Source organism: Culex quinquefasciatus, chromosome 3, assembly GCF_015732765.1.
Source record: "Culex quinquefasciatus strain JHB chromosome 3, VPISU_Cqui_1.0_pri_paternal, whole genome shotgun sequence".
NCBI lineage: Eukaryota > Metazoa > Arthropoda > Insecta > Diptera > Culicidae > Culex > Culex quinquefasciatus.
The window spans coordinates 7555612-7578776 of record NC_051863.1 but is presented as its reverse complement, the minus strand read 5'-3'; the positions used below and the strand labels follow the sequence as shown (position 1 = coordinate 7578776).

The 23165-nt window shown below is 34.6% G+C and overlaps 1 protein-coding gene across 3 annotated transcripts; it reads right to left on the bottom strand.

Moving 5' to 3' along the window:
* Positions 1 to 69: 69 nt before the first annotated feature.
* Positions 70 to 21571, bottom strand: LOC6051116 (homeobox protein goosecoid). 3 transcript variants are annotated; one of them, XM_038260103.1, is made up of 5 exons: positions 10526 to 11356; positions 3678 to 4795; positions 879 to 1043; positions 616 to 791; positions 70 to 554 (listed from the first exon to the last, which is right to left on the bottom strand). In XM_038260103.1, the coding sequence occupies exons 2-5, from the start codon at positions 4516 to 4518 to the stop codon at positions 246 to 248; spliced, it is 1491 nt and encodes a 496-aa protein (XP_038116031.1). In that variant the 5' UTR covers positions 4519 to 4795; positions 10526 to 11356; the 3' UTR covers positions 70 to 245. The 3 variants fall into 3 exon arrangements, with proteins under 3 accessions (XP_038116031.1, XP_038116033.1, XP_038116032.1); XM_038260105.1 differs by lacking the exon at positions 10526 to 11356 and adding an exon at positions 21554 to 21571 and having other exon boundaries at positions 208 to 554; XM_038260104.1 differs by lacking the exon at positions 10526 to 11356 and adding an exon at positions 18251 to 18390 and having other exon boundaries at positions 208 to 554.
* Positions 21572 to 23165: the final 1594 nt, after the last annotated feature.

Here is a 23165-nt window from a genome sequence, read left to right as displayed (position 1 = left end):
AGATTATTTATTATCGGCTCATATATAAGCAGTTTTCTTTCAAATAAAATTAAAACACGCAAGATCATAACATTTTATACACATATTTACTACTGCTTACATTAAGGTGATTATCTTTGTTTTCTACAAAATTAAGTTATAAATGTTAAGTTATATTCTACAATCGAAAAAACTAAAAAGAACAACTTATATTCCTTAAGTCCCTGTATTAAATTACATTTTCATAAAGTTTCAACCGTACACCTCTAATCATCACTCTCACTAACGCTTCTCGTTTCCAGCGAGTCCGTACAGATGGTAAGTTCGGGCGATTCGGGCGAGCCGCCAACCAGCATGCGTCCACCGGCCATCATTTGCTGTTGTTGGGGCATCCCACCGGACGACGATGGAGACGCTTGGTCACCGCCGTTGATGTTGCTGTGTGGTCCGGCAGCTTGTGGTGGGACAACTCCGTTGGCAATTTGTCGCTGCCGTATCAGTGCCAAACGCTGCTGGGTTATCTCCAGGTGGTGCTTGCGCCACTTTATCCGCCGATTTTGGAACCACACCTTGACCTGAAATTTGATATTGTTGCAAATATTTGTTACAAATTGGTCGACTTTTTTAGCAACGAACCTGAGCCTCCGTTAGTTGAAGGGTGTGGGCCAGGTAGAGTCGCTCGGGTCCGACCATGTACTGTTGGCGTTCGAATTCCGCTTCCAGGCGTTCCAGTTGTTCCGGGGTGAAAATGGTCCGCACGCGTTTGCTCTTCAGAGCGGACGACGCCGAGAGAGAAGATTTTTTGCCAAGATCTGCAAACAAATGGAGAATGAATTAGTTTTGAGGTTGATGGAGACGCGTGGTCCGATGTAAACATATTTGCGAATTGTCGCTCTTACCTTTGTACTTTTCTCGATTATGATTCTGCGCGTGATGATGGGCAGCCATCGCCAGGTGATGATGATGGTGGTGATGATGATGGTTGAATTGGTGGTGATGATGGTTGGGTAGATGCGATTGTTGCTGCTGCTGCTGCTGTTGAGGATTTTGTTGATGGCCATGGTCTGAGGAAGAAGTCATACGTTTATTAAAAATTAAATGTTTTCAAATTTTATCAATTTGAATAATAAAAAAAAATTATAATATTAATATAATCATCACCATTATGGCATCATTTTACTGACGAGCATTTTGTATCAGAAAATAAACATTAAGGTCGTGTTATTCCTCTTGGAGCAATGCAAAATTAGTCACGATATGTAAAATTCTTCTACAAACAACAAAAAATAAACCATTTATTGATTGATTCATTTCTAGGATTTTCTTAACCAAACATGGCCGCCAAGTGGCCGTTCGGGAATTATACCTCTCAGAGCCTTAAATTGATTTGCAGATAACAAAATTCGTTACTCTTAAAATATCATAAAATTGCATTTACTCGTGGTAGAGTCCAGACTCGATTATTCGGAGGCATTGGAAAAATTTCTCTTCGCATAAGCGAAATACGATTTTTCCGATGTCTTATTTTTTATTGTTAAGCTTAAGTATGACCCATAAACTACGCTAAAGTGATTGAGAATTAATAAATGATTGAGAATTAATTTTGAAAAAGCATTTTATAATTTAATAGACAATCAACTATTAAATTTTTGACTAAAATGGGGTCGCAGAACTCAAATTTAATGTTAAAAACCAGAAAAAAACTGCGCCAGATTTCACACAAAAGCCTTTTTAACAATAAATTTCCAAATCATCACCATTGCAAGCTGCAAATAATTGAAAAACAACAAGTGAACAAACGTTCATGAAAATGAAAACCTCGAACAAAGTGAACAAATTTGAACACTTTGTATTTGTTTTTTAGTTTGTACCCCGTTGGTTGGTCAAAGTCAAACTTAAAAGTGACAAGCTGTCACTTTTTACACGGCGCTCACGCACACTATCAAAACAAACGTTTGGTAGTGTATGTGAACTCCGTGTAAAAGGGGTTTCAAACTAAAAAGTGACCCCGTTCGTTTGACAACAGTTGGTGTCAAACAACCGGGGTTTGAATGTACGTTAAAGTTATTCGAATTTAGAAATCCAAGATGGCGGCCAAAATGGCGGTCATGAAATTTTAAAAAAAGCATTTTATAATTTAATAGACAATAAACTATTACATTTTTGACTAAGATGGGGTCGCAGAACTCAAATTTAATGTTAAAACATGAAAAAATTTGTTCATGATTCGATTATACGAAGTTCCTTGCAAACCTTCGGATAATCGAACTTTGGATAATCAAAACTTCGGATAATCGAGGCTTCAGATTTTTTTTCATGAAATAACTTTTTGTGGGTCTTTTTCGGTACTGGGACCTGGTTTGGACCGAGTCGGCTTTTGTAATTACAATCGAGGATTCAGATAATCGAGTCTGGACTGTACCTGCAAGCAACCACCATACTTATATCGCAGACTGTCTGTGCTTCACATTGTCACATTTGCTTGTCTGCGCTACAACATTGTAGAACACTGTCATAAACATATAATTTTAAAATTTAACAATGTCAAGTGTTTCTTGGAATATATAGGACCTGTTCCAAAAAACTCTTGACTCTTTTATATCGAAAAATGAAGTTAAAAAATTTTTGTGGCCAATTTTTCAATTTTTTTTTAAATCAGTATTGATTCCAAAATTCATACCTCGCTCAAAGATTTTTTGCACAACCTGTAAATTTCTGAAAAATTGGCATTTGATGTCCTCTAAAACATATCAAAAAATAAAAAAAAATAAAAATAGTGTTTTTTGCAAATCAAGTTTTAGTGACGAAAAGTTAAATAAAAAATCACCAAATTGTTTTTACCGTGTATCATTTTTTGCCAGTGTAGTCCATATCCATACCTACAACTTTGCCGAAGACACCAAATCGATCAAAAAATTCCTTCAAAAAATACAGATTTTTGAATTTTCATACATCATTTTTGTATGACCAGCTGCCAAATTTGTTTGGGAAATGATATGGACAAACTAATGATGCAAAATGGCTTCTTTATGCATACCGAAGGCACCAAAAAAATTTCAGTCGGATTAAAAAAACAAAAATTAAAATTTAAGAAAAAAGACCGATTTTGTAGAGAACTGCTCCTTTTTCAAAAAAAAAAACTCTGAATGTGTTCTAAATGAAAGAAATGACCCTTCTTGGTTATTGGAATTACTAAAAGTACATTAAATTTCCCTTCTGACACGTCCCACGTTTTTTACAGCTGAATAACGAAAAATGACAGAGAAACATCTAGAGTTTTTTTTTTTTTTTGAAAAGGTCCTATAAGCTATTGTGTTTCAGATGTTTATAGGACCTACCCAAAAAAAAATCTAGATTAATATTAAAATTTTGTATTGGTGTAAGCAAAGTATTCAGCAAATATGTGCTTTTCCTAGAGGAGGCGCGTATTATTCCACAGAAAAAAAACTATTCAAGTTAATTTCAAAGCAATTCACTTTTTACATATTCAGCACCAGTTGAACATAAAATTTCAAAGAGGATGCCTTTTAAAAAGTTCATCTTTAAATTTGTTTATGCCATGCGTCATGTAAACTAGTACAAAAAATAGCTGCATTTTTTCTTTTAAAAATATTTTATCTAAATAAAATGTGATAACATAAGAAAAGCAGTTGAAATACACTGTTCATTTATTTTATTTTTGTAACAACTCAACTTACCATTTAACCGATTATGATGTGGGTGGTGCCCGTGCATCGGCACACCTCCCGCCGCGTTCACCCCTCCTCCACCACCACCACCCGTCGGATGATGCTGATGAAACTGGTGAGGACTCGCGGCAAAGCCTGACCCGGCAGCGGCCACGTGCATGTGGTGCAACGTTTGCAGCGCCGCCAAGCTGCTGTTGCTCGTTGGCTGCTGTGACGCGGGATGGTGGTGGGCGTTGACCGATTCCAACGGACTTCCGTCCGATATCGATTCCGCATCTCGGACGGTGATTCTGGGCTGAAATGCCGACTGGCGGCTTTCGGCGTGGTTCAACGACAAGTTCATCACATCGTTCAAGCTGTGACCGTCCTGCTGCTGTTGCTTTTTCTTCAGCCCTAAAATGGCCGCTATGGTGAACGATTTCCCGATCCCGTCGGCATCCAGTGGGGTGGTGCTGGGCGTATGGTTTCGACTCCTCGCCAGGATGTCTTCTTCGCACTCCTCTTCGCTTGGCTCGTCTTCTTCTTCGTCGTCGTCATCGATGATGTCGATGTTATCATCTTCGCCGTCACTTCCACTTCCGTTGGTATCGATTAGTGGGGAGTGCGTTTCCAAGCTGGCTCCACTCATCAGCTCCTGGCTCTTATCACACTCTTCATTCATCGAACTGGCGTTAATGGTGTTGTTGTTGGTGTTGATGTTGTTATTGTTGTTCAGGATGTGCTGATGCTGGTCCAGCGCGGCTGCTGCGGCCGCCGCCGCCGCCGCTGCTGCCGTGGCATGCGAGTTGTGTAAGTTGAGAAAATGTGTCAAAGGATTCGTGTGGTATTTCGCTGGCTGATGGTGAATCATTGCTAATTTACTCTCGCTCTCTATCTCTCCAGCTGGGATAACTTTCTCCGATAATGAAGCCCACTTATCGAGCTAGGACAACTTAATTATGGAAAACTATTCCGTCGCCTGCGTCTCTGTCTCCCAGGAAAAGCTCCCCGTTTTCCCAACTGAGAGGGTCAGCTTCAACAGAATTTACACTCAACTCGGGGCGGGATGATGAAAACTTTTCCTTTTTCCACGCACACACACACACACCCTCATCAAGTGTGCTTCATTGGAACGAAGAAATTTGGTTCTGAAATGGGGAGACGCAAAAAAAGAGAACGAGAAAAAAAAAGACGCAAATTAGCTACCCCACAGGGCAAATTGTATTGTCAAAGTGTGGAAAGTTGCTCTGAATTAAAAGTGAAGTGAATAAAAAAAGAAAAGTCTGCCTCTGCCGGAGACAAATTAAGCTAAATTGAGACGCTGAACATATTAAATTTGTTTAAAGTGAAACGAATCAGTTTGCACGACGGCGAAGACTCTATTAAAGCAGACGAAGCTTTGAGTTAGTATCAAGAATGGAGAACAAAATGAGTGGAATACAGTGCGTCTCCATTAGTAGAAGAATATAAGGAAATGGTAAAGTTAAATCTAAAATTACATTTGCTCACGAGACCGGAACGAACGATGAATACACAAAAGACGAATGAAGGTGCATTAAACTTGATACTTTCAATTGATAATTTGCACATTGCTTGATACTCAAACACGGGTTCGTTTCTTAAATCCCGAGAAGTCTCCGAAAAAAAAAATTGTTTTAAGCTTGTTTCTTAAGTACATTTGTAGCTAGGAACCATCCACAAACCACGTGGACAGTTTTTTGGAAATCCCCCCCCCCCCCCACATCGTGGACAAATCTTTTTTCAATCGCTACCCTCCCCCCACTTCCCCAAAGTTGTCCACGTGGTTTATGGATGGTCCCCTGACAGTTAAAATTTTTTTCTCATATGTTTCACTTTTCTACAAAATCGTCGCCGTAGTGCTAACTTGTCGTACGTGCATTTTGAGCCAAATTGAGTAAAGAACGCCATTTTGTGCAGCTCACAATGCCTCACCTTTTGACCTTCACAGATCCCCAAAAGTCCTAAAATATTCAACGAAATCCGGAAAAACTCCGTGCATTTTTAACGCTCTACATATGAAAGTAGTTTCAATCTTGTCGTGCTATCTTGACACAACCTGTAAATTGATGTAAATGCGACAACTGACCAAAGGGATTTCAGGTCAGAACGCGTTTGACGTACGTACAAGTTAGACTACCGTACACATTCGTAACTACAACTCGGGACTCCAGCAACCAACTTCAACCAAACTTCGGGACAATGCACATAATGGTCAGCCAAACAAAACGTGTTTTGTTGCGTGCTTCCGTTTTTGTTTATTCAAGGTCAAACATTAAAACGCGTTTTTCTCGGAACGTCGAAATGGCGGGTGCGACAAGATAGCACGACGACGTCGAAAATGGAAAGTTGTATTTCCTGTTGTCAGTTTTTTTTTTCAAAAGACTGATTTTGAAAATATAAGTTTTGAAAAAAAATAATTACAACAACCAATATGTTTTTAATAAATTTGATACAAAACTATTTATAGCTATAGGTAAAAAATTAATCATATTCTACCAGAAGGAAGCCATAGAGCTGTGCAGATTATGACTAACAGGTCACCCATCGCTGCCCAAGAGTTACAGTTTCAAAGTTATGAATGCATAAATTCTTCTTATATCCTCTCATAAGCCACAATTGAAACAGATATCAAATGCTAGTAATCGATCCTACACCGGTGCTCCGCAGGTGGTTTATTTAATTTCATTGTGCTAATGGGACGCTTTTGTTTCCCTGATGGATATTTAAACTAAGCCGTATAGGATGTCGAGTCGACCTGTTAACCGCAATTTACCGCTCGTTCATGCTGAGTAGCAAGTGCAACGCACTACCACTGCATGGAAAGGTGTCCGGTTTCAAATTGGCCGTTTAGAATGGGTTCATAATGTGGGTTGAGCTGATTTGGGGAAAAGGAAGCAACAGATGAAACCCTACAGCAGATTGACACGTAAAATAAGACATTTAAGCACCTGATTTGTGTTGTTTTTAGAGCTTGTAAGTTTACTGTTTTACGTATCGGGTCATATGTCAATCAGAGAAGTAAGTAATTTATAATTTGTATTCAAAAGTTTTTTTTCCGTAAAATCGCGATAATTCGTGAGAGTTGGAAGCAAATTCGTGTTTCCACATCAAAATTGTCTGTTCTTCACTGCCCATGTTCGCATAAATGGTCCATATGCAAAGTCAGCAAGCTGAGAAATAAACGCAAGGCAATTTTGGATTTCCTCCAAATTCCTAGAACGAATTACTGGATATTTTGGTTTTTCTGAAAGAGCACACGATTTTGAACCAAACTGCATCAATAACTTAAAAACGATGAAAATGCATATGGGACATTTATGCGATCAGTGACAGTGCAACTTCTTATAAAATGACATGTCCAAAACTTTTTTCCAGTTAGGTAACAAACAGTTGTAGAGGTTTTAAACATGTTTTTTTCGGTTAATTTTTCGTCGTCACGAGATATCGAATAATGGCAACTGCTGATTGAGTTGGCGGATAATGACCTCTATTATATAATTTTTGTACAAGATATTTTCAAAATAAATGAAGTGCATTTTTAAGCATTATATTACAATAAATTTAAAAAAATACTTAACTTAATATTGGAAATGCCGCTGCAAAAAAATTTCCCCTGCATGTCGGCCCAAAAACCAAGTTTAAAAAAAAATAAAAACTAACCAACCAACCAAACAAGAAACAATTGGAAATTAATTTTCCGGTGTTGATAATAAAGGACGTATTAGACAAAGTATCTTTTTGAAAGTTTGTCAGTTTGCCTGCTTTGTTTGTTTACATCCTGCATTCATCTGGCTTTGTTTGTGAGTTTGGCAAACTGTCAAACACAAAAAGTGCGAGTTTGTTTGTTTGTTTGCCATAGTCTAATAGCTTCTTAATCATGTCGCATGTTTGGACTCGTTTAGAAATATGTTGATTTTCTGTGAAATTTGGATGTACAGTACCAAAAAAAGTGTTTTATTCGCGAAAAAAATGTTACGTCGATACTTGAATATTTTGAACACTAATGATTTCAAAACAATTAGGCTTAATTAAAACGCATTTTAAAACACTTTTTCCATTCAAATGTTTTTACATTACTTGTTATTTCGAATTTTATACATTTTTCTTATTTTTATGTCTCATCCTCAACTTTGTTTAGAGTAGTGGGACATAGACTTAAAAAAAATTGCCAATGGCCCAACTAGGTAGCATCCTGGTATGCAACATATAAAACAATATTATTTTTTTGTATTGATGTCCAATCTCTTCCTAATGTAAACATCAACTGACGTGAGCAGGATAGACACGTTTTTTACACTTTGACATTGGCCCATTTAAATTGTTTTGCTTGAATTATGCCTACAGAACGGTGTAGTAATTTTTGGATTTGTTATTCAAAAATATGGCTTTAAGGTGAAGCATTTTCGAAGAAAAATGATCATCACTAGGCTTAGTGATTTTTCTCGCTCGAAAATAGCAAATTTCACGGTGACCTCAATTTCAAATCACCAAATTTCACGCAAATTTCGCGGAACGTGAAAAATGTTAAAATTACTCTCAAAATCTTATGTTTAAATCACAGAAACCACTTTTTGTGCTTCATTATAAATTATTCTTCAATAAACAAAAAAAAACAATCCTCACTAAATTTGAACGTGACCCAAAAACAAATCAAGCAAAACAATGTAAAGGGGCCAATGTGAGTATGTAAACAATGAGTCTATCCTGCTCACTTATAATGTAAACATCCACTGACGTGAGCAGGATAGACTATTTTTTAACAATCTCGCATTGGCCCCTTTACATTGTTTTGCTTGAAATCTTCTAATTATCAAAAAAGTTTCTACCTGGTTTATGGATGGGCTCTATTTATATTTTGAAACAAAATGTAGGGCATGCGTATTATCATTTATTGAACTGCTGTTTTATATTCGACTCATGAAGCTAAAAAGTTTACATTTTATAAAATTTCATATCAAAGTAAGATTCAACAATCTTGTTCAGCCAAAAATAGTAAAATAGTTTGAATTTTCTGCGGCAATTAGCCCATTCAAAATATTTTTAAAGGTTTTCATTCAAAAAAAAAATTCAAGGCTTACATCTCTCATTTCATAAACTAAATTTAAAATCCATAGGCAAAAATAATAAAACTGGCAACGAAATCGAAATTTTTATACAAAAAAAAAGAACAGACTTAAATCGTTAAAATTGAACAGGACTCAGAAAAAAATGAAATATTTTTAAAAGGCGATTTCAAAGTTAAAAAACACTCTTTATTTTGTTTGGAATAAAACGAAGCTTAATTCTTTTAATTTCTTTTGAAATTATACCTTTCAAATAAAATAGTAGTTATTTTTTTACTACAGCGAATCAAAATATTACTAAATAAAGTTAGTTTCTCAAAAAACTGAAAAATCCGAACAATTCTTCAAACTAATAAAAATGTCTTTATGATTGAAATATTTATCATGATGTTATTGAAAAAAAAAAAAATGATTTGACAAAATTGATAAATTTCAAGAATTTCAAACCGTCCACGAAATCGTCAAAATTCACTAACCCATATTAGTAATTGAATAAAGGTATTCATTCGCTTAATTCTACAGTAGTTCTTAAGATTATTTTTATTCTTATTTGAGTTTGATAAAATATTTTGAGAAAAATCGTTACAGTTCCACACAAACATAACATTTCATGGGATTTCGCGGAAAAAGACAAATTTCGCGGATTTCACGCTGTCCGCGAAATCGTGAAATTTCACTAACCCTAATCATCACTATAAAATATTCTGTATTAAATTCAATTTAACGAATTTCTGCACCAAAATGAATCAGCATGTGCCGGTTGTTGCCTTCTTAAAGCCACTGAAGGAATTTTTGATCTAAATCAATTGTGCTTTAAAATGTATATAATTTTGTGGCACAGTCATTGACGTCCTAGTTGGCAATCATTGATTAATGATGATTTCCATAACTTTACAAGGAATGGGATAATCGTTACCAAAAGGAATCAGCATGTGTAGGGCACTATTCTAAACAACTTGTTGAAGAAATTGTGTCAAAATATTGAAAGCGACGTAAAATTTATATCTTTGAACGAAAAATCATGACAATGATGGAAGTCTTCACGTCAAAGCAAATCATTTTTTGATACCAGAAAAAACTAAGTTGACGTTTTTCAATCCATACAATCCAATTTCAATTTTTCAATTTTTATTTTTTTTTTTAGATTAACGCTATTTTTGTCATAGGAGAAATTCTGGCATGTTTGGCAAGTTAAGCTCTCGCTTCTAACTCGATCCAATTTGCTGATTTTCACTATTAAAACAACTAATTTTGCAAATTTTTTGATAGAAACTTGCTTGCTCACTTCTTATTGAGCTATTTATCACTCGATTTCAGTTGAAAACGCTTTTAATTAGCTTTAATTAAATGTCAAAGTTCTGACCTGCCATCATTAGAGGCACGCTAGAATTAGATGCTGTTCTCCTAGATAGTTTTTTGAAAATATATATTTTTATTTGCTCTGAACGTTTAAGGCTTTCAATTGGCAACGCAACATTAAAAAAATGAAACGCAAAAATATTATGTTATGAGAAAAAAAAATGGAGACAAAAAGGCAAAGACAAAACAACAAATAAACCTTATAAAAACTACCAACCCAATAAGAGGTGTTAGCTTACTGGACATTTTGTATAAAGTAATATGGATTTAAATGATTTTTTACCGATTCAACATAAAAATAAAATACCTAATATAAAAACCAGCAATTGCCTCGTACACAAATTAGCATCAACTTCCAGAATTCTACTCAGATCCAGTTAATATTGTTCAACACATTTGAATGGGCCAAATTGAATCAGCATCGTGTTTAATTACCTTTATAATTCAAACTGCACCACAACCGCTCTCCGCACTTAATCCTTTTAATCCAGTTTGGTTTTTCGGTAAATCACGTTTTCAAATCCAACTCAGCACCACCAAAATTTCATTACGCATTTCAAGTACTCACACACGCACTTAATTAACGCACTATCGCCCTGGATTGTGCTTTGCGTGCTTTAATTGACACTGCCCCTTTCGAAACTGAATAATCCTTGGTTTTTTGGTTGTCAGTAATAGCACATTCCTGGACGGGTTGAACTATACCAATCCACCCGCGGACGGAATCCAGACAGCAAAGTGTGCAACTAATAGTGAGCTTCTGGCCCTGCCTGGGACCACAAATGGGAATCTACTTGCCGTCAAGGGGTTGGTTAACTGCGGCCGAAGAAGCCACTCAAATCAAAAGCCACTTTTGCGTTCCGTTCGGTATGGCACTGCAACGAGACCTGGTGTATGTCTGGAGCGCGGAGACAACGCACTTGTCGTCGAGCCACAGTGAATCTGGGGGCGTAACTTGATCCTTGGGTGAAAACGGTCCACTGCGTCCCCCGACGGCACTGGTCTGACGATGGTCAGTTTTCCGGAAAAGTGTGCGCTCGTTTCAGAGTTGAAGAATTTGTCGTCTGGGACCGCCGCAAGAAATATAGCACTAATGAAAATGAAAATTCCAACCTTTTCGACCCCCGAAATCAACCACCACCACTTCAGAACGTCTAACAACTAGCTCTCTTCTAGTTCTAGCAGCGCTGCGCCCGAAAGGTAGACTAGCCTCACTGCACTGCTCGCTGCTCCTGAAAGTATGTGTTGCGCGTTGACCGGACCGAAACCGACTGGTCTGCCATTCAGCAGGTTCTTCTCCGGCAGGGCCTCATTACGGCACGGAAGTTGATGAGGTTATGCAAAAATGTGTAATGCCTTCCTCCTTCGTCTCGTCCTTCTCCGCCACGCACGAGGTTCTACATCGAAAGGGGGTGGTATTTTATGTGCTGTGACGACATCGATGATGATGATGATGATGATGACGATTACGAGAAGGGAGAGAGCGTTTTCGCTCTCGCGGTAGAACCAAATTGAGTTCCCCTACCACAATCGGTCGGCAACGTTTTTTTTTTCAGGGGAAGAAAGAGGACATCAAAGAGGGTGAGGTTGGGGGTGAATGATTCGGATATCACTTAATTTGTTTTTAGTTTAACCTCACTAGTGATAACAATCATGAAAACAAAATTCATTATTGCATTCGCTTTCGCTAAATATTTTATTTACTCAAAGTTAGAATTTCTAAATTATTGAATGATATTTTGTACGGTTAAAAAAACATTAAACAACAATAATTTTTAAAATAATAAAATTGCAAGTACAAATCTCTTGCTCACAGAATTTTTTAATCCATTTATTTCATATTATTTCTCAACCTCAGTTTTTGATTGACTCTTCATTTTATCATACATTCCTAAATCATTAAGAGAAAAATAAACAAAAAATCAAAAATTCATAAATAAAAAAAATGTCGTTTTGATCATCTTTGTCGTGTTTGTCATTGTGATCATTTGATTGTTTTGGTCATTTTGATAATTTTGATCATTTTGATCATTATGATCATTTTGATCATTATGATCATTATGATCATTATGATCATTATGATCATTTTGATAATTTTGATAATTTTGATAATTTTGATAATTTTGATAATTTTGATAATTTTGATAATTTTGATAATTTTGATAATTTTGATAATTTTGATAATTTTGATAATTTTGATAATTTTGATAATTTTGATAATTTTGATAATTTTGATAATTTTGATAATTTTGATAATTTTGATCATTTTGTTCATTTTGATCATTTTGATCATTTTAGTCATTTTGATCATTTTGATCATTTTGATCATTTTGATCATTTTGATCATTTTGATCATTTTGATCATTTTGATCATTTTGATCATTTTGATCATTTTGATCATTTGGATCATTTTGATCATTTTGATCATTTTGATCATTTTGATCATTTTGATCATTTTGATCATTTTGATCATTTTGATCATTTTGATCATTTTGATCATTTTGATCATTTTGATCATTTTGATCATTTTGATCATTTTGATCATTTTGATCATTTTGATCATTTTGATCATTTTGATCATTTTGATCATTTTGATCATTTTGTTAATTTTGATCATTTTGATCATTTTGATCATTTTGATCATTTTGATCATTTTGTTCATTTTGATAATTTTGATCATTTTGATCATTTTGATCATTTTGATCATTTTGATCATTTTGATCATTTTGATCATTTTGATCATTTTGATCATTTTGATCATTTTGATCATTTTGATCATTTTGATCATTTTGATCATTTTGATCATTTTGATCATTTTGATCATTTTGATCATTTTGATCATTTTGATCATTTTGATCATTTTGATCATTTTGATCATTTTGATCATTTTGATCATTTTGATCATTTTGATCATTTTGATCATTTTGATCATTTGATCATTTTGATCATTTTGATCATTTTGATCATTTTGATCATTTTGATCATTTTGATCATTTTGATCATTTTGATCATTTTGATCATTTTGATCATTTTGATCATTTTGATCATTTTGATCATTTTGATCATTTTGATCATTTTGATCATTTTGATCATTTTGATCATTTTGATCATTTTGATCATTTTGGTCATTTTGGTGATTTTGTTCATTTTAGTCATTTTGAACATTGTGTTCATTTTGTTCATTTTGATCATTGTGATCATTTCATTAATTTTGTTCATTATTTTCATTTTATTCGTTTTGTTCATTTTGTTAATTTTGATGATTTTGTTAATTTTGTTCATTTTGTTCATTTTTTTCCTTTTGTTGATTTTGTTAATTTTGTTCATTTCGGTCATTTCGGTCATTTAGTTCATTTTGTCCATTTTGATCATTTTGGACATTTTGATCATTTTGGTAATTTTGTTCGCTTTGTTAATTTTGTTCATTTTAGTCATTTTGGTTATATTGGTCATTTTAGTTAGATTAGATTTTGGTCATTTTGTTCATTTTGTCATATTGGTCGTTTGAATTATTTTGATTAATTTTGGTCATTTTGAACATTTTGTTCATTTTGGTCATTTCGGTCATTTTGGCCATTTTGGTTATTTTGTTCATTCTGTTAATTTTGGTAATTTTGATAATTTTGGTCATTTTGATAATTTTGGTTATTTTTGTTCCACCAATTTTGTCATTTTGATCGTTTTGGTTATTTTGATTATTTTAGTCCTATTTATATTTTGCTAATTTTGGTTGTTCTGTTAATTTAAATAGTTTGGTAATTTTGGTCATCAATCGATATATATCAGAAGCAATATCTCTTATCCCAAAACATCAAGGTGAATCTCTGCGAAGCTCCAAAATTATGAAATATGAAGCCAACAAAATGTGCAGGGGGTGTACAATATGGGGGGAGTGAAATAAAATCATAACACTTGACAACAATATTAGCTTTAGAATGTGGCCAATTTCTACCCCGACCACAGAGAAATGAATTCTCTCCTTCCCTATCTTCCTACACAAATGTTTTCTGAAAGAGAAAGAGGGTTCGTTCCTTTTCCCCCAAACAACAGGTTGAACCTGTATGCGTGCTTCAATGGGTTTTTCTAATGGAGATGTTACCGTTGAAATGAGTAAAAAAAAGTGGGAGAGAAAATTTTCCCCTTCAAAGCCACGCTAAAATTGTTACAAGAGAGTATCAGTTTTTGCGCAGAATCCAACTTTCCTCCCACCTTTCCCGGTCGTGGCTGATGGAAAGTGTGCTCTCCATTTTCCAAGTTCTTTTCAAACGCCATTTTCACTCTCAAGAAGGATATTGAAATGCGTGAACAACCTCGTCTAGTTGGACTGAGATTTTAACCTCCAAGCCGACGGTAGATTGGTAAGTAAATTTTTAACATTTCATTTTAGCCGACGGGAATGTAGCATTAACAAGGTTTGTTGCTTCATTATTTTTTTTAGTTCTAAACTGTTTTTTTTTGCCAAATAAATCAAAGATTTTAACAAGTTTTCGTTATAATTTTACAAAGGATCTCTTAATTATTCATTTTTTTATTAACTAACATACCTTCCTACACAAAACTACAAAAACATTCTGGGCAATTAGAATTCTGATTCTTTTTGTAATTTTTTGCTGTTAAATGTGTTTTTAAATACTTCTTACTAAAGGCACGAGCAAGCAAAAAAAAATGGATTATTGTACCTTTTTAAAAACAATCCCATAATTATTTTAAATAAACATTGATACTATTGAGGAGTTTTTTTTTATGAAAGTTTCCTTATCTATTCAAATGTGAGATCTCGAAATTTAGTAGATATGCATTCGAATTGTAATAAATGCAACGAGTTGCAACATGGACATTTTCCAGCGCGAGTTGTACATTACGAGGTTCTGCCGAGTTGGATAAATACAAAGAGTGCTGAAAGAGTCGAGTTTTGCTACGAGTTCCTTACAATTTTTTTTAGCAACTTCGAAAACTCCTTTTGAATGTGATTTTTCAAATGGCTTTTTTGACTTAGCCAGCAGTCTGTGATTATTGAAATGTTGGCTTGTCACAGCACAATCCGTAACGCCTGAGGTCGTATGGCCTATCTACAATCACTTCACTTAGAAAATTGTGCTTGGCGTAGAAAATTGAACCCACAGAAAAGAAGCTCATCTTCTACAATGGAATATTAAGTAAATTAGTGACTTGACTTATTATTTTTTGCAAGCAGTGACATAACCAAACTTTTCGGCGTTTGCGGAGGGTGACGAAAAATTTCAACAAATCGCTCGGCCAATTAGGTTCTACGCCGACTCGATTTGGAGGTTGGAATAGGGTGCACCGTTTACATGGACTTACCACAGTTTGATATGCGATCGTCGATTTTGTTCGGGGAAAATCGTCGAAAATCGACGAAGACCATGTGAACAGTGCATACGAGCTGTCAAATGACGTCACGGCGTAAAACTTATTCGTTTAGAAAATTTAGAAATCTATATAATAAGTTGAGCAATTCTCTACCAAAACCGGAAATGGATTTTATATGTATTTTTTTTTTTATTTGGCTCAAACTTTGTGGGGGCCTTCCCCATGACCAAATAAGCTATGTTGTGTTATTGGTTCACCCATACAAGTCTCCATACAATTTTGGCTGCTGTCCATACAAAAATGGTATGTAAATAATCAAACAGCTGTAACTTTTGAGTGAATTTTCTGATTAATTTGGTGTCTTCGGCAAAGTTGTAGGTTTTGTTGAGAAATATTTTTTCGAAAAGATCGGAAATTTTTCGATCGAATTTTTCATGTATTAACATTGAAAATCGGACCACTAGTTGCTGCGATATCTTCATTAGAAAATGGTGAGATTTAGAAAACTTCAATTTTCGTGTTTCATTTTCTTAAAGCGGCTCTATCTCAGCAACCCGAGGTCCAATCTTCAATGTCTCTTGGGCAATTTTATAGCAAATTTTCTGAACATTAAAAAAAATATTTTTGAAAATGGTCACTCATGATCACTATTTTTAAAAATCGAAAAACTTCAAATATTTCGCTAAAATCAAGCTTTCGGTGGCTATATCTTGAAAACAAAGCCCTTTATTAAAAAATCTGTAAAGTACTTTTCGATTGCAAATTCAATTTTGCATTAAAAAATAACATCAAATTAGTTTTTGCATGAAACTTCAATTTTTTCCAAAAATCACGAGATTTTTTGACCATGTTTCTATGGCTCAAAAGTTGCGGATTTTTGTCCCCTAAAACATATAAAAAAATCTCGAAAATAAAAAAATATATATATTGGGAAATTGAGTTTTAGTGCAAAAAAAGTTGATTTAAAAATCTGCTATTTTTTCCGTGTACCTATTTTTTTCTCAACAATACCTACAACTTTGCCGAAGACACCAAATTGATCAGAAAATTCACTAAAAAGTTACAACTTACAACTAAGCAACTTATCTTTTCTACGAAACTTAACTATTGTAAGTAAAATGATTGTAGATAGGCCATTACCAGCGAGTGAACGTATATCTGGGGTGCCCAACCTTTTGGCCCTGCGGGCCAGATCTTATTTTTCTAAAGCATGGGCGGGCCGGAACTAATGTTGGTATAAGTTAAAGAAAGTAAACATTTTCCTCATATTTTTTTAATAGATTAATTCAAGTAATCAAATTTATAAACTAGTGTCTCAAATAAGATTCAAATATTTTGATTTTAAGAAAGAAAAACAAAGATTACTTTAAAAATTGTGTTTATTAGATTTATTTTTATTTCATTTTGGACAAAACAATATTGTTATTGTTTTTGTCAATTTAAATTGAATTCCCTAATATCAATAATTTCGTCGCTGCAAGTTTTTTTCAAATCTGAACGAGGCAAGATAAAATTGATTGAAACGAAATTTGGATTCAAATCTTCTCTACGAAAAAAAAACAATTTCAAAATAATGTTCAAGACATGAAATAAAAAAAAGTGTATAAAAAAATATATCTGATAGTTTTTAATTCGTTATTCTTCAAATTTCTTAGAATTATTGAAGATTATGAAAAAATAGCTTACTGATTTGTTGACTCATTTAATTTTTTTAATATTTGCAGCGATCCTTATTTTCAATATGATTCAAAAGCTTTTAAAGCTTTTTCTAGCAAAACTTTATCATTGAAAAATTGCTCTCTTGCTATTTTTGCTTACTCATTTATGAAAAATCAATTTAAATCAAAATCCTCAAAAAGAAACAATTCAATAAGAAGTAAAGCAGCCAGAACTTTGAGTAATTTGAATTCAGTGTCTTTTGCAATCTTTTTGCACATTTTTTAAGTTCAAGAATTGATTCTAATAACATCAATATAGCAAAAATAAAAAATAAATTCAAACATAAAGAATGTTTCTAATTAAGCGTTGAATTAGCAACATTTTATGTCAAAAGCAAAAAAAAAAAACAAATAAATATTTTGTTATAATATTTTAAAAATATGTTATCAAGATTTTTGTTTTATTTTGACGCTAAATTTATTTATTGAGTATTTTACGAACAGCTTTTAGGGCCGGTCATAAAATTATTTTGAAAAGCCGTCGTGGGCCGGATGAGATGGCTTTACGGGCCGAATCCGGCCCGCGGGCCGGACGTTGGGCAGGCCTGACGTATATGATCGATAATTACTTGACATATTGTTTAATCATCAATTCTACTTATAAATCACATACGTCATTTTTGGTAGAGATTTTTCCATCGTTGATTGATAACGACTGGAATTTATGTAAAATTCATTTCAAAACTCATTTAATAACCAATAACCAATAATTAATTTATCTGAATATGTGTTCTTTCGACCATTTTATATTTGACCCAGCAAAAAAATAAAAATTTCTCTTCAATTTATTTGTTTCTGCTCCTACCCCCTTGGTCTCTATCGAAAGACATGGACATCATACAATGTTTTCAACGGGAAGAAATTCAAATAAAAACAATTTGTAGAATAAACACAGATTGAAATAATTTTGTGAACGAACTTTCCTTTAAGTTGATCAGGTACGAAAGTTTTCATTAAAAAAAATCTGATTATTTCTTCAAGAAAAATACACTTTCTATAGATTTTTCTTCTTTTTAGTTTAAAAAACATGTGAGTAGAATAAATTGAAACTTCAAATTCGCGAATTTCAGGACCTGGTTTTTTGCACCCACAGCTTATAAATACCACTCACCCAACCTGCCAGCTTTGCGGGAGGATTACCATCATTAAGTTTTGGAACGTTCCGTTCAATTTCTCGTGTGTATAGTTACGTTCCCCGGTAATACCGTCGGGTGTGCACAACCCAAACATCAAAGACCGGAAGAATTTTAATTGAAATACTTTCCACGCATCCCCTACACCGAACGGGGAACCTTTGACTAAGACTGGGTTGCTCTGAACCGAGCTCTCTCAGCCAGGGGCGAGTGCAATTGCCAAAAGGACATGTATTTGTGTGAGGAGATGTGCTTGGGGAGCGGCGGGTCGTACATAAAACGGGCCACACTTTACACATAGACAGCATGGGTTTATGTAACAAAATTGCAGCCCTTCGCCGTCGTCGTCGTCGTCGTCAATGGAGGAAAGGCTCCTCCATAAGTAGTTCATCTTGGGGCCAAGACCTTTACGTCTTATTAGGCTCCCGAGAGCGTGTAAATGAGCTCCTAATTTTGCAAATTGTAATTGAGTTGTTGGAATTGTGGCCGGGAACAAATGAACTGGAAAACGCTTGCCATAATTGTTGCGTCCTCAGCCGGAGCCGTACTCGCTGCTGATGAAGGGGTTCTATATTGTCGATAGAGGCGAACCAGAATCGGTCGGAGCAGGATTCAATGGTTCAAGGATAGTGAAATTTCTCAATCGACAACGACGCGGCATTCCAATGGTTATAGACGAGAATTTGTGTGCATGCTCGAAGCCACGACAATTCATGCTTCCGTGGGTCTCTGATTGAGATTTGGTTTATTGATAGTTGTGAATGTGTGATATCTATTAGGACTGCATCGCGTATGTGTGGTGAATTTGAACAATCTCAAGTATACATTTTTGATGCAGCGTCTTAGCACTAATGAACTGAAGCTATCAGGTTCATTAACGAATCGAGTACCAAATTTCATATTTGAAGTTCAGCGATCAGCAACTGAGACGATTTAGGGAAAAATTCCGATAGATTGGAACGAGTCAAGAAAAAAAAATAATGTTTCACCATTTTTTTTAAAACAAAAATCAAATAAAACAAGGACATCTAGTATTGTAACTAATGAATACATAATTTAATTTTGAGAAAGGATGATAGATCTTTCAAGCAATTTTTAACTTGATTTAGACCAAAGCAAATATTTTTCGAATCATTTTAACTTCTCAGGTCGTTACATATATTTCCAAAGTTTAAGTTCATCGACCCTGGTTGAGGGTTACCCAAAACAAAAACTTGAAATTTCAAAAATGGTAGTTGTTGGAGTGAAAATATTATTTAAGCAATTCTTTCTGGTCGAAATCGGCCGATTTCTATCTCTTTTTTTTATATTTTTTTATTTGGCTTAAACTTTGTGGATCCCTAGCCTTCCCTATCAGCCATTTTGTGTCTTTGGTACACCCGTACCAATCTCTATACAATTTTGACAGCTATTCATACATAAATTCATTTATATGGTACGTAAATTTTCGAAAATCTGAAAATTTTCAAGGAATTTTTGGATTGATTTGGTGTCTTCGGCAAAGTTGTAAGTATGAGGACTTTTTAGAAAAAAAATAGGTACACGAAAAAAATGCATTTTTTAATATCTTTTTTTCACAAAAAAAATCAATTTTGCAAAATACGTATTTTAAAACTTTTCAACTTGGGAGACTAGTCGAAGTGAATTTGACGTACCCAAACAGAAACGAGTTTGACGTATCCAAACGAGCATTTGCCTTTACGCCCAGCAAAACTTATCAGTGTTGCCAAGCTCAAAACATACGTTGCCAGATCGATTTAGTCAGCTTAGACCAGTCTCCTATTTAGGGTCTCTAGACAAAACCCCGCATCTTCTAAGCCAGTCAGAAGTATGAACCAAATTTTTGTCGACAAGTTTTAATATTAATTTTAAATCGGTTTAAATAGTTAGGCCGATGCAAATATTTTTCAAAGTTTATGTCGCCCCCTCTTCAAAGTTGGTCTTTCAGGGGGCAAAAAAATATTTATCCAAAAAAAAACTTAAAAATTCCCATGAAAATGGAAGTTTAATTAATTAATAACAATCTAAAATGTTTTATTTTTTTTACATAGATATTTTGGAAATTAATTATGGCAAAACAACTGGACAAGTATATAATGCATTTTAAAACACTTTTTTTCATTAAAATGATGAAACCATGACTCGTAATTTCAATTTTATACTTTTTTATATTAGCAACAGCCTTATTTGTAAAAAAACACTGGTTGCTGAGATACAGCGGATAAAAAAAAAAACAGGAAAATTCTAGAGTTTTTTAAAGGTCCTATAAATATATGAAATAAATTTGCTCATAGGACCTTTTAAAAAAAAACTCTAGAATTGTTTTTAAGTCTCACCCAAACAACCCTCCATTTTCAAATGTCGTTATCTCAGCAACTAATAGTCCGATTATCATTGTTAAAATATGAAACATTCGTGAAATTTTTCGATCTTTTCGAAAACAATAGTAGATTTTTTTTAATCTAGACTAACATTTTATGACCCTTTAACACATTCAATATTACGCCCCCACAAAGGTTCAGTCAAATCAAAAAATATAAGTAGAATCTAAATCCTCGTTGAATTGCCAACATTTGATTCCTAAAGCATAAGATTAGGTTCTTATAAGATTGTTGTTTGAATATGTAACTTGTTTTTGTTTTTTAGATACTTAACTCAATCATTCAACATTTTAGAAAACGGCCCAAAGAACCAGAACAATTCATCCTAAAGGAGATAGTCTACAAAATTATAACCATTTATGGAAATATATCTTCGTTTTATACAATAAGGAATCGTTTTTATTTTGGCATTTGAATAAACATGGACTTCCCTTAAATTTGCATTTTTTTTTCAAATTTTGAGACCACAGATTGAAAAAAAGATGACAACTTAGGGGAAATCTACCCATTTAAATCACTCTAAGCCGTTCGACCAATTCTCATCACTTTTGTCGTTTTCCGCTATTATATCAACATTTTCAGTTGTATCAACAATGGAAAGTTGCTTGCACACTTTTATTTGAGCTAATTATTACTTTGGAACAGTCAAAAAAACTTTATGAAAGCTATAATTCATGATCAAAGTGCCGATAGGCCGATAATAGAAATAGGTTGAAAAAGGGTATAGTTCCCCTATAAATAAACTTGTTGTACAAGGGACTTTGATCGAAAGGTCCCTTATTTGCCACCGGAAAGGGCATAAAATTTCCGAAACTGAATTGATAAGAAATTTCAATTTCAAAGTTTGAAAAAGCACGTCACAATTCTTCCAAGCAACCAGCAACAAATTTTTAAACTTACCCACCTACAAGCAGTAGCTCAAATACTGTACTTCCGACTGTCGGAGCAGCTCCAGCATCACCTCGAACGAGTCCATGTTCTTTCTCAACTCCACTGCTATGTATACTAGTAAGCTCCGCCCAGTCATCATTTTTACCTATCCTGAAATTGCTCACTTTTTCCCGCTCTCCGAAATTCCTCCAAATTGTAAGCGATTACTCCCACTCACTCTTTTCGCAGTGAATCAAAGCGCCTCGGAAAAACCAGAGAATTTTCATAGTTTTTCATCGTCTAGTGTGGTGTGCGTGTGAGTGAGACGGAAAGCTAGCGAAAGCAGTTGAAACAATATTTACACACTTGGTGGTTTTCCGTAATGGGATCCTTTTGACAGGGGGGTTGTTTCGGGGGGGAAAACTGCAGGTTGGCAACTCATTTGCTCCTCGTCAGCGTAAACCGCTTCATTAGCTGCGTCTCGTGCTGATGACGATGATGATGATGCTGGATAATTGATTGGGAGTGGAGTGCCGCCAGACGAAGAATTCTCATCCCACCGACTCTCATTAGCCTCCCAGCATCCACATCATCATCATCATCATCGGCAGCAGGAACTCGGAGGCTGTGATTGGTGTTGGTGGTGTGGCCTGGTCGCTGCTGGTTCTGTCGGTCCCCCAGGGGGTAATGAAGATGAAAATTCATGGCAATCTCGGCGTCATTATCGCAAACCAACCGACCGCTCTCTGTCTCTGACGAGGGTGCCTTTCTTAGGTTTGGAGCATGGATTGGAGCAATGGGGGAACGAAACCATTTTGCAATCAAGAGTTGATGTGATAATGTTAGTGAAGAAATCTGCATCTTGAACATGATAAATAATATTGATTAGAATGAAAATTCAAAAACAACGCAACAAAACTTCAAAATTTATTAGAAATGTTTTTGGTTTATAATACATACTTGCAATTTACCTTTTATTGATTGTTTGTATTTTTTTCAGTGTTGTTTCTATACCTATTTTGTTTAATTCTCTAGAATTCTTAAATTATTGAAATTTTTGACGACGATTATTTTTATCAGCACAATGACACTTGGTATGACCACAAAGTGTTTCCATTGGATTTTTAAAATCAATTTTGATAAATAAACTTCGCAAAATCGTACCATGGGATTTGAACACTTTTTTTTTCGTGGTTCCCATTTTCATGAACGCTTGGTCACGATTTTGGGAGCTCTTTTTTCTCCGTGTACTTGACAGAAGGTTTGTTGCATGACAGCTCGTTCCAAAGGGACTATTGTTTTCTATAATCATTCTTCTATGTTGTCTCGTCAATTCAAATAAAATTCGAAAAAAGTTAACAAATCAGAAATGACCCTATTCTTCGAATTTTTGTTAAGTACATCAAAAACATTCTAAAGTGTTCGTAAACAATGTTTTCAACAATCCCTTAACTTAAACTAGGTGAAAACGTAACTTTGAGTTAGATTTGCAGCTTCTGTGAAAAGATTTCTCAACTACAGTGGACTTTCTTTGTGTCGATATTTAATGGACTGTCGAGAGCGGGAGGTATCAAATTATAGAACGAAAAAATCAAAGTATGCTTTTGAAGGGACTGAAAAATTAATGGAGCATTTCCATTCG